This window comes from Furipterus horrens, unplaced genomic scaffold (genome assembly GCF_987537825.1).
Source record: "Furipterus horrens unplaced genomic scaffold, mFurHor1.1.pri manual_scaffold_1, whole genome shotgun sequence".
Taxonomy (NCBI): Eukaryota; Metazoa; Chordata; class Mammalia; order Chiroptera; family Furipteridae; genus Furipterus; species Furipterus horrens.
This window is the reverse complement of record NW_028327171.1, coordinates 2,249,373-2,262,020: the sequence shown is the minus strand read 5'-3', so window position 1 is coordinate 2,262,020 and position 12,648 is coordinate 2,249,373. Positions and strand designations below refer to the sequence as shown.

The 12,648-nt window shown below is 50.3% G+C and overlaps 1 protein-coding gene across 1 annotated transcript; it reads left to right on the top strand.

Moving 5' to 3' along the window:
• The first annotated feature begins 3,491 nt into the window (after nt 1–3,491).
• On the top strand, nt 3,492–6,227 carry DNAJC28 (DnaJ heat shock protein family (Hsp40) member C28). Its single transcript, XM_090288771.1, has 2 exons — nt 3,492–3,790; nt 5,025–6,227. The coding sequence occupies exon 2, from the start codon at nt 5,056–5,058 to the stop codon at nt 6,214–6,216; it is 1,161 nt and encodes a 386-aa protein (XP_090144897.1). The 5' UTR covers nt 3,492–3,790; nt 5,025–5,055; the 3' UTR covers nt 6,217–6,227.
• Nucleotides 6,228–12,648: the final 6,421 nt, after the last annotated feature.

Genomic DNA, 12,648 nt, shown 5'->3' with positions numbered 1-12,648 from the left:
TCTGATTCTAAATTTGGTCTTTTAACCACATCTTATTCTGATCACTGGGCCTGCTGACTTGTAGGGTATATAGCCACCTTTTTAAAAGAAAAAAAACATTTTATTTTAATTTTATTTCTTGATTATTAGAGAGGAAGGGAGAGAGAGAAACATCGATCTGTTGTTCCCCTTTTTTATTCACTCATTGGTTGGTTCTTGCACGTGCCCTGACCAGGGATAGAACCTGCAACCTTGGCATATGGGGACAACGCTCTGACCAACTGAGCTACCCAGCCGAGGGCAAGAACCATTATTTTTAAAGGGTGGACACTTTCTGCCCATGACGAAACTGAACAAGAATGCTTTGGAGAGTCATCCATTTGACCTGCGGCCTTAAAAGTCTATGTGTCACTGGAAAGAACCGCCTCAGTACACCTGGTGAAGCTGGAACAAAAACCGTACATTAGATATTCTATCTGTTAAACCTGCTGAATTGGGTATCAGCGTTGTGGTGATATAACAGAATATTCTTGTTTTGAGGAAATACTGAAGTACTTTTAAAGGATTCTGTATTAAAAGTTACCTATATGGAGAAAGAGAGAGAATGGTAAGGCAAAAAGTGGCAGCTCAACACCAAAACCCGCCTAGATCCACATTTCTTATACACGAGAATAATCCCCCACGCCAGTTAGCTAGTGCACACTTTGCAGCTGGAAGTGTTCTATATGTTTAACTCCACCGAGTCCAACTCCCGCTCTGCATGTACAGAACCCCGCTATAAAACCGGCCCTCTGAGAGAGAGATGGACCTACAGTTGTAGCCCTAGCTTTGCCATCTACCAATTTAACCGAGTCCCTGAACTAGTTGGACTAAAGTATAGTTAATTATGAGATGCAGACATCAGCCCTGGCCAGGCAGCTCAGCTCAGGTGGTCAGAGCGTCCTCCCCATGCGCCAAGGTCACCAGTTCCATCCCAGGCCAGGGCACATACAAGAAGCAACCAAGGAGTGAATAAGTAAGTGGAACAACAAATCGATGTTTCTCTCACTCTCTCAATATCAATAAATAAATTTTTAAAAAATTTTAAAGGTGCAAACATCAAAATGAGATTTGTGATGACAGCTTTGTAAAATGCAAAGTGCTATAAAAGTATGAATGGTTTTTAAACTGTACTGATGGGTTTTTTCTTTTATGCTGTGTTTAAGATGTCGACTAGAAGAATTAACAGTTGTAGAAATACTATTTTCTTTCACACAGGAGTTCTTTTATGTCCATCGTTTACTTGTAAGGAAATCCTTCTGAATCAGAATTTAAAGCTTTTTCTGTGCACCTACAACAGAGAAGTACAACAAATCCTACTGTCTACAAGCAGAAGCTTAGCACAGCGGGTACCTATTCCTGGCTCTTTTTAGGAGGCATAGCCACGTGTAACAGAACCCCTGGGCTGCTCCAATTGAAACAGAGCCCACGGGCTGTTTAGTTAGGGGCCTGACTGCCCGCCGCCAGAATCATAACTCTGAATACCAGAGTTTGGTGAAAAGAAAAAGAATTGTTTATTTACACAAAGTCCTGCCTCCCCCTCCCAGACCTGGCCAGTCTTAGAAAAGTCAGAAACACCGTTTCCCTACTTCCCAGGCACAGTTCAGCTTTACCAGTAGCTGCCAATCACTCAGTTCTGATTGGGGAGGTCCTTTCTGTGCTGTGGTGCCCTCCAGCTCTCAATGCAGGACCGCCTGGATTCTCAGCCTCCTTGCAAACTGCCTTCTTCCTGCAAACCGCATGGATCTCCCCTCTCCTCAAAGCAGCCTGGCAAGAGCCCCTTCTTAAAGCAGCCTGGAGATCCCTTCTCCAAGCCACATGGAGGGAGCCCACAAGAGCCAGAGAGTGAGGGCGTGAGGGCCAGAGAGAGCCTGGGAGAGAGAGCCTCCTAGAGCCAGAGCCAGCCCAAAATGTCCACACCTGCTTCTCTCTTCCTCCCTGCCTCCTCCCTCCCCCTGCCTCCTCTCACGCAGTCGGTGTTGCAAACAGTTCTGACCATTCACAGAACCCACGTAGGCTCTGTCTGCTTCCTCCGTACCAGCCCACAGTCCAAGACACCTCCCATCTTCCTGAGTCTTGGAAGTAAAGCGGATCTTTGCAACAATGTTTCCAGCCACTAGCTCCAGGCATGCAAGGGCATCCTGAAAGCTGCTTCCTGCTCCCTCTCTCCCAGCCGCAAACTCTGGGGTTTGTTTTTGGACTCCCCTGTTTCTGTAACAATCGCACTGTTTAACGGGCCAGGCACCGTGCCAGGTGGTTTACGCACATGGTGTGACTCACAAAACCTCGGGCAGTCTGATGCAATTATTATGTCATCACATGTGTGAGAAACAGATAAAAGTGACACTCGACCCGGTAAGAAATGATTAGCAGCAAAAGAGAAATGTGGTAAGCAGGTTAAGAAAACTTTCAAGAGGGTTTAGAGACACAGAGTTAAGGAATATTTGGCACCTGAGAAACAGTTAACCCAGAATGTAAAGGACATAATATTTATAACCTGGGAGAACGTGATAAGCAAGGTAAGAAAACCTTCAAGGGGAAATGAGGCTGGAGACATAAACAGCCAGTTAACCGAGTGTGAGGGGCACCCGTCACACAATATTTGTCACCTGGGAACTGTGCCTGGTCAGCGCGATACGCAAACTTATTCCTGAGCTAATTCTACCCTTAGTTGATTGAGTCAATCGCGCTAGATTGTAACCCCGGAGTATCCAGCAGGGAGAAGGGGGGGATGGGGGGGGGGGCAATGTCCTCGCGTTGGGACAAAAGCCGCCCGCCCGCTCTGAGCCCTGGCGCGCGCCCTTGGTGAGGCTGCGCCCGGACTTCCCTCGTTTACTGAAGTCCTGTGTCCCGGGGTTTTATGGTGGGCATTTCTCACGCATGTAAAATGGGGGAACAACAGCATTTATCTCCAAGGGGTGTTGTGAGGATCACGAGACTAATACTTAAGAGCACTTGGCGCCACGTCTGCCAAAAACTAGGTGCTTGCTACACGTTTGCCGCTCATTGGTGCACCCCCATCTCGGACAGAAGAGCAAAGACAAGACACGGGGTTTTCAACCCAGCTCTTACTCCCGTTTCTCTTTCTTTTTTTTAATCACCTGCCCGTAGGAAGTCGCCATGTCAAGTGACCGAACGCAAAGCCCGCGCACCCCTATTTTGGCTCAGCGAGCTGCTCCGAGCTCCTGCTGAACTGACGCAGGACTAGGTTTTAGCCGGGGTCGGGCGCACCTTTCTGGGTGGTCTCGGCGCAGGGGTCCCGTCTGCAGGGCCGGAAGCGGCTGTTCAGGGAAACGGACCTGTCCCACCCCTGACCAGCACCCCCGCCCGAACGCCCACCGCAGGGGTCTCCCTCCCGCCTCCTCCGCGTTCCCGCCGCACCGCGCTCGCGCCCCGCCTCCCTCGCGGCCCGCGCAGGCGCACAGCGCGCAGCGCGGCGTCCTCCCCGGCGAACTACATCTCCCACAATCCCAATCGACAGGGGCCGCGGGTCGCCCTGGGGCCGGACCCCGCCTCCTGCAATGTCCTGCCTGTGTCCTCTCGGGTACAGCCCCTCCGGAGAAAGGCTCTCGGGCTCCCCGGTGAGGCAGGACGCCTGTCCCCAGTAGGCACGACTCTGCCGTCTGCCGCCTCGCAAGTCCCCGCCGTGTGGAAGGGCGCCTGGTCTAGTCTGCCGAAGACCCCCCGGGAGTGAAGGGCGGACCACCCACGCATGCGCAGAGGCCCAGCATGGGGGCGCCGGCGGCGCAGCCCCTGCCCGGGGTCCGTGAAGGTGAGTGGGGGCCGGGCGGGCCGTGCCCCGCGCTGGGACTGAGCAGCCCCCGCAACGACCGCCACCACCGAACCTACTCTCAGAACCGTTGGTTGACCCCGGTTGTCTAGAAGGTTGGGGTTCCCGGGAGCTCAGTTTTAGCGTTCGCGCACGAAAATGACAGTTAAAGCGCTCGCATCGTTTCACGTGCAGCTCTTGCTCCTCCGCTACGCCGCGCGTTTGGAAAGCAGCAGCCGACACGCTGGGAGGGCTCTCCTGTCTTGGTGTCCCCGCGTGTGGCACGGGGCCCCCTCCTACAGTCCGTCGAGCCTAAAGGCTCTGGGACGCGATTCCGTTCGGTTCGGTGCCCCACCGGGTATCTGCTTCGGCAGGTCCCGTGTCCTGTGCGTTACGTCGCTCACAGGAGGGCGCTGCGAGACGACGAAGACAGCGAAGCACGAAAGAAATAGTGGTGCTAAGGGGGCTGAGGATCTACTGGGGATGCGGACAAACTTTTTAAAAAATATTTTATTGATTATGTTGTTACAGTAGTCCGAATTTTTTCCCCTTTGCTCACCTCTGCCCAGTACCTGCCTTCCCCCCAGCAATCCCACCCCCCTTAGTTCATGTCCATGGGTCGTGTATATAAGTTCTTTGGCTTCACCCTTCCCTATATTATTCTTAACTTGCCCCTGTCTATTTTGTACCAAATAATTATGCTTCTTAATCCCTGCACCATTTCCCCATTTCTCCCCCTTCCTCTCCCAGCTGATCACCCTCCATGTGATTCCCATACCTGTGATTCTGTTCCTATTCTGGTTTGCTTAGTTGGATTTTGTTTTTATTTTTTAGATTCAGTTGTTGATAGTTGTGGGTTTCAGACAAACAGCTTCCTGTGCCCTTACCCTAACCACCTTGCCGACACCTTGCGACGTGAGTTGGTTACACTGCTTAACCTTCTGGGTTTTCGTTTTCTCTTAAACTGAGAAGATTGGATCACATGAGCTCTAAGAATTCGCCTGCTCTAAAATTCGGTGGTTAATGAGTAGGATCCAGATTATATCACAATATGTTAATGCTAGACCTCATCAACTTTCATTTCTCTGCTAATATTAAGTGAAATGTAGCTATAAGAGTGTTGATAGCTGCTTTAGAAAGAACTGCTCCATGTTGTTTTTGTCATTTCTTCCTTATTGCTGAAAATATGAAATTAGCAGATAATATAGCTTGCTTCATCTTTGTTGTCATTTTATAGATCATTGCTAGGACGAGCCCTGGGTACAACAATGAACACATTGTATGCAGTGATGGCTCAGATCTTAAGATCTCGTCTGGTAAACGCTGCAATGATTCCTACTCGAATGAAGATGCTTCCATATCTTGGAGTCGTTAGAAATAGGATGATGTCAACTCATACATCAAAAAAGAAGATGAGAGAATATTATAGGCTGCTGAACCTGGATGAAGGGTGCTCTGCGGATGATGTCAGGGAGTCCTTCCGTAAGCTTGCCAAGCAGTACCATCCAGACGGCGGCTCTCCTACCGCTGACTCTGCAACATTCATAAAGATCGAAGAAGCTTATAGGAAGGTGCTTTCCCATGTGATGGCGAAAACAAATGCCAGACAGAAGAAAGTTGAAGAAGCAGATGAAGAAGAAGGAAATTTCAAATACAAAACACCCCAACACCGGCATTATTTAAGTTTCGAAGGTGTTGGTTTTGGATCTCCGAGTCAACGAGAAAAGCAATACAGGCAATTTAGAGCAGACCGCGCAACTGAGCAGGTGATGGAATATCAAAAGCAGAAACTGCATAGCCAGTATTTCGCTGATAGTTTAACTGTTAAAGATGTGAGACAGACTAAAGAACAAAAAATAACTCAAGCAATAGAGCGTTTGGTGGAGGATCTCATTCAGGAATCCATGGCAAGAGGAGACTTTGACAATCTCAGTGGGAAAGGAAAACCTCTAAAGAAGTTTTCCGGCTGTTCATATGTGGATCCCATGACCCACAACCTGAACAGAATATTGATAGATAATGGATACCAACCAGAATGGATTCTAATGCAGAAGGAAATAAAGGATACTATTGATCAACTCAGAGAAGAGATTTTAGCATCCAGGAAGAAACTTGGGAATCCCATGACACCAATTAAACAGAAACAGTGGGACCAAGTTTGTGAGCAGTTTGAAGAAAACATCAGAAAACTGAACAAGCGAATTAACGATTTTAATTTAATTGTTCCCCTCCTGACCAGGCAGAAAGTCCATTATGATGCACAGAAGGAAATTGCCAGAGCCCAGGACATATACGAGACCCTTATAAAAACAAAAGAAGTCACAGAGAAAAACCCCAGTAACATTGATCAGGGAGAAGGGGCAAAGCCATCTGGAATCAAGACAGGTTTTTTCAACTGGATGAATGTGTGGAAATTTATTAAAATCTGACCATTTCAACAGTACTACCCCCAGCCATTTTCAGTTGCACCGACGTCACGCGTGGAGGCTGAGACTGCTGGCTACGACTCGGGAGTTCGGGAGCCATGCGCCTCCGCCTCACACACACATCGCATCTGCAGAGGTGTGTGAGGGGGACGGCTGTCAGAAACTGTCAGAGAGCCGGCCCACCAGCTTGGCCCTGGGAGGTCAGCAGAAGGGAAGGGGACTCCTAAGAGAGCACTTTAATCCGTTTCAGAGTTTAATAGTTATCAGGTGAAATGAGTTGGGACTGGGACTCAGACTGGGGACAGTCGAGGGTATTCCAGGGGTCGTCGTAGGGCAGTTGTCAACTCAAAGAACTTAAACACAGTCGCCACTTGCCATCTTCAAACACAGGCGCTTAAACAACAACACAAAGCCGAGCATACATTATCAGCAGCCACAGAATTAAACAAGCCCGGGGACTGTGGGCAAGGCAACCTCCAAAGGATGTGTGATTTGTGCGGGCTTGCTGCCCTGACACACCTGAGCGACGAACGCGCAGAGCTGTGCTGAGACTCTTGGGACATGATCCGGGTGGAAACGCTGAGGTCAGGAAAGTAGCCTGTGGAACTGCTGCACGTTCTTCTTTAATAAAGGTCCTCTCTGTGGGTACTGAGTTCAAAACAAAAACAAAACACCAAATAGTCTGGGTTGTACTTCTTCCTGCTTGACGTCATGAGCCACTGGCTGCAGAAACCGATCCGCCAAGCTAGTTGATTTAGCTGTTCTAGAAATAGGCCCTGATTACACTGACCCCACCAGATGGTTCAGCATGCTCTCCTTCTTTTAAGGTCAGTTGCTTAGCAACCTTAATTTCCCGTTGCTCTGTAACAACATATTCACAGATTCTGGGGATTAGTACATATTTGGGGGGACCATTATCCTGCTACAACAATATCCTTCCAAAAATTTATGTACAAATTTGTACACTGTCTCTCTCAAACACACACACACAAATGTGAACACACTATACATACTTATCTATACCTTTTTCTTCACCTGCTTCTTAGTATATCTTCAAGACCTTTCCAGATCAATGCATTATTTGTTAAGCCTGCATGAGGTTGTCGAATACTCTCATGGAAATTAGAACTAATCAGTGCCGAGCAGATGAAGTAAGCAGCAGTGCGCATCTCCTCGGAGAGACCGTGAGGCAGAGAGGGGGCAAATGCGAGCCGAAGGTGCCCTGAATCAGGAGTGAGGTCACAGCAGCTCCCACTTGCGGAGCATTTGCCCTACATTAACGAATTTAATCTTGACAACAACCCCATGATGTAGGTATATTGTCCACTTGTTTGCGAGATGAGGAAACTGAGGCTCAAGGGAGGTTAAGTAACTTGCCTTGAGTCAGCTAGAAAGTGGCAGAGCTGGGATTTGAACCCAGGCCGTCTGTGGCTGGTCTGGTTCCAGATCCCCGTTCTCCCCGACACACGGTGGTGCTACAGAACTGGCCGAGGGGAGCCTGAAGCAGATCCCGTTAGTGACAGCCCCTGGGGCTGCCTGGGATCCAGTCTGTCTCCTTGCCTCCCTGACGGCCTCAGTACCAAGGAGCCCCAGGCAGTGTGATGCAGAGAAACTGCGATGCGCTTGGCAGCTTGCGACATTTGCGATTAGATCCAGGTTCTGCCATTCACGAGCTACGTGACCTTCCTGAGCTTCCCTTTCCTCATCGGTCAAAGGACCCCCATCAGATCCAAGCTGCGGGATTGCTGGTATCCGTAGAGACGCTGAACAGGTCTTCCTCGGGGCAGGGAGGGGTCTTGGCCGCTCTCGGCGGAGGCGGACCGCCCTCTAGAGGCCATTTGGGGGATCTGCGCGGGGACCTCCGGCGGACGCAACGGTTCGAGCTTCGGGCTGGCGTCTGCTCTGATTGGTGGGTATGTCCCCGCCGTCGTCCTCTTTGTCAAACATTTCGGACGTCAGCCGGACCACGGGCGTTTGGGAGGTGGGGCCCGGGTGCTGGGAGTGTCACAGTGTGCAAGGCAGGCGCCCAGAAAGAGGGTTCTCCCCGTGTCCTGCCCAGCATGCAGACATCCATGGGGGTGAAAAGTCTGCTTATAATAGAAACACAACATATTTTGCCTGATTTTTAATACACTGATTTTTTTTTCACAAATGCAACTGCTATAAAAATTGCACTTCGTTTCCTTGGGAATTTTACCAAGAATTACACCGCATTTAGGAAGCACGACTGATGGCCCCGTGGCTGACGGCATGGCGATGAGCAGTACTACATGCGTATCGCTGTCTGCATTCGTAGTGTGGCGTGCAAATACGCACGGGAGATCGGAAGGCCGCGTTGATGTCACAGCCAGCGTCCAGGGGGACACAGTTTTGTGCAGTGCCCTCCCACACTGTATTGGAGTTGGTCTGTGTGACCAATGGAATGTAGCAGAAGGGACGCCACGCCTCCTGGGATCGCTCGCTTTGGGTGAGGCCAGGTGCCAGTCGGGCAGCCTTGGGGAGAAGCACACGTGTCCGACCGCGGAGACCTGCAGCCAGCAGCCAGGTGGGCCAGCTGGGCGGGGACGCAGAGCCTCGGTCACGCCTGCAGCCCCAGCTGGCAGTTTAACCCCAAACTCATGGTAATCAATCCTGAGCCGGAATCAGTCTGCTAAGCTGCTCCTGACTCCTAACCTTTAGAAACTGCAAAATAATACCGAAATCTTTGATGTCTTAAGTTGCTAAATTAAAATTATATAGCGACGGATAACCAATATACCAGGCAGAGATGAATCTCAGTTTCATGAATAAGCGTTTCAAACATATTTCATATGCGCTGCCCTTCAGGTGTAGTCACACTCAATCGATATTGTAAAAATTACACATTGCGGTGGTTTGTTAATTTTGGGTCACCTATGGTGCTTCTGTTTCATACGGTCCCCAAAGGCCCTCTCCCTAACTTCTCTATGGCTTGTGGTACAACTATACGTCTGTGTGTCTTTCTGAGCCACCTTCTGTACCCCGTTACCCCCTGAGGAATTTGGCCCCATAGCAGATTTTTACCCCCAGGTGTCTGACACAGTCACCGCCACCTTTTCCTGTATGGTAACACCTGATAGTTGTAGCACAACACTCGGGAAACGCCCCAAGTCCCTCGGGGGAGCGCCGTACGCCTCCCTTTCTCCACAGGCATTTCTGTTTCAGCCGAGCTACGTCTCTGTTATCATCTCCCACCAGGCCAGCCGTGTCACCGCTATTCTAAACCTAGTGTTTTACTCTAGTTAACTCTCCTACTGGTTTGAACGTCAGAGAAGGAAAACTCTGACTCCAAAAAACCTCCGCTGCCTTGCGGCATACCTCCTCAGGGGAAAGGCTAAGGGAGTAAACCCCGACAGAAAATCCGGAGCCGGAGTCCCTAAGGCGGTTTGACGTTGTAGTCAACACCGGCAACTCCTGCGGCGCACCTGAAGCCAAGCTGTATTGACTCCGTCTTTCCCTTGGGCCCTTCAGCTGCGAAGAGAGGGGGGGTCTGCTGCATGGGCAACAGCAGACCCTCCATATCACCCTGCCCCGGCTCTGTAGCTTCATCGCAAGATGTCGATTCAACACGGGAGGAGACAGATACCGTGTCACTCCCGAGTCGGACTGCACAGCCATTTTCGGCGGTGCAGATAGACTTTTAAGAAGCTACACCATCGTCTCTCGAGACAGACGGCTGCCGACCGACTCTAGTTAACAACGTGTCTCAGCACTTTCATTTTCCTTGCGCTTCTTGGTTAGAATGCTTTCTAATTTCTTACTTCCCTTAAATCCAAACGTATTCAAGAGAAGGAAAACTCTTGACTCCAAAAAACCTCCGCTGCCTTGCGGCATACCTCTTCAGGGGAAAGGCTAAGGGAGTAAACCCCGACAGAAAATCCGTAGCCGGAGTCCCTAAGGCGGTTTGACGTTGTAGTCAACACCGGCAACTCCTGCGGCGCACCTGAAGCCAAGCTGTATTGACTCCGTCTTTCCCTTGGACCCTTCAGCTGCGAAGAGTGGGGGGGTCTACTGCATGGGCAACAGCAGACCCTCCATATTACCCTGCCCAGGCTCTGTAGCTTCAGCGTCATCGCAAGATGTCGATTCAACACGGGAGGAGACAGATACCGTGTCACTCCCGAGTCGGACTGCACAACCATTCTCGGCGGTGCAGATAGACTCTTAAGAAGCTACACCATCGTCTCTCGAGACGGACGGCTGCCGACGATTCAAGTGGTGCAAGCACCTGACTCCTTCAGTATGTCCCCTGGTGCAATCCTGCGTGATCGCTTACACGCCAGAGCATCGTTACAGCTGTAAGTTATATCTATTCTATTTGTCTTACACGACAGTTAAGGCGTCTACTGATAGTTTAAAAATCATGTGCATGGGTAGGTTACGTTCCTCAGAAATTCCATTGCAAGATAATTAAGGGGCATTGTTGGATAGTTAGCAGTAGGATACTGACATTGGGCCTCAGAGGGTTCAGAGTGATCGTTTGCCCCAGTGATTGGTTCAGGTCCCTCGGCTTAAACCAGTCACTGCCGGGCCCTTTGCTGGGTTTGGGGATCAGTTCATGGGTCCTGCCGTCAGAGAAGAGCTCTTTGCTGGAGTTGATCAGACAGGACTGCAGGCCCAACAGCTGCGGGCAGCGGCAAAGGGAGCGCGCCTCGGGCAGAAGCCAGCTCTGAACAGCGCTCTGGAGCCCCGAGGTGACACAAAACTGCTGAGCCAGTGGGTAAGCCCGCCTTCAAGCTCCCCAGGACTCTGACCTTCCAGGTCTGCGAGCCACGGAATCCTCTCTATTAAGCCGGTGTGATGTTGTCTTTTCTGTGACTGTAATGGAAACCAGCTGATAAATGTATCTGATGTGTTCAGAGTGTAGGCTGCTGAAGGAGATCCTTCCCTGCTGACAGAATCAACTCGTCTTTCAAGCTGTGGCTTCCTGTTTCTCATCCAAAGGCTAGTCTTTCCCCCAAATATTGACACTGAATATCCATTGTCTCAGGACAGGGTCATTTCAGACCCACAGGAGTGTGACCTTAGTAATTCTTTTAAAAAAAACTCCTCACCCGAGGCTATATCTACTGATTTCAGAGAGAATGGAAGGGGAAGAGAGAGGGGGGGCGGGGAGAGAAACATCAATGTGAGAGAGAAACATCGATTGGGTGCCTCCTGGGGATTGAACCTGCAACCGAGGCATGTGCCCTGACTCGGGATCAAATCTACAACCTCTTTGTTGCACAGGACGAGGCTCCAACCAACTGAGCCACCTGGCCAGGGCTCAAATTGCCCATATCTTAAAAATAAACATAATGGCAACAATAGCAGCAGCTATCTGTGTTGCAAAAAAGAAAAAAACCCTTACATGCAGTTAAAAATTACAAGCTAATTGGGAGCTGTCAGGCGATACCTCTCACAATAAACTGTCTTGACCTTTCAGCCCAGGTCTCCTGAGACCTCAGGAGAATATGCCGGAAATATCTTGGGAATTTAGCTCCCAACTTGAATAGAGCAATCCACAGCTGACCTTAGTATGAAATACCTGTCACTAAGAGAACTTGAAAGAGCCATGTGCACCAGTGCTCGTCTATAAAATTATTGTGAGCGGAACAAGTGCTTTTTGTGACAGCGAATCCTTACGTACAAAGTGCTATTATTAAATGACCCCGATGAAGGATTAACTTGGGCAGGGATCAGTTGTTTACAAATCCTTTTGCTTTTTTCTTTCCCCTCTGATCCAAAATATGCAGAACCTCAATGAGACGGTCTTTGGGACCAAGAATGACACTTTCTCCTCAGTCACTAGCATGCCTGGTTGACATTAGAGAGCAACCAGATAGGAGAATCTCCTCCTGTTATCAATGACCCAGTGGTTAAGAAATGACAAGTCCCCGGGTGTAGCATGGCAGGTGGTTTGTCTGTTGGTGAGAAATTCCAGCTTCTGACTTAGAAAGCAGAGCCACTCCCCTGGGCTCCAGCTGCGATCCCCAGGCAGGGCGCACAAACGGGAGGCTAGAACCAAGAACCCCTTCCCTCTCCGCGTCACTGCACTCACCTGGGCGCTGTGATTCCCATCCGCCCCGTGGGGCTGAAGCATCTTTCTGAAAATGTAAATCTGATTCCGTCTCTCTGCAGCTTAAATACTTCAGTGGCTCCCCACTGCCCCCAGGGTCAAGTCCACGCTCCTCACAGGGGTTTATGAGCAAGGCGCTCCCCTGTGCAGGGGCCCCCGTCTGCCTCCACCCCTCTAGCCACTCCTTAGCACATCACACCATCCTGTCTGCAGGTCCCCAATATCGGAGGAGTCACTGCACCTTTCCAGGCCCCCCTTTCCGAGCGGCGCGGGCTGCAGAGGGCATCATCTCTGCAGACCTGGAGCTCCTGAGCACCCCCTGGAGCACGGGCCCTCCCTGCTCTGGGCAGGTCGCGGCC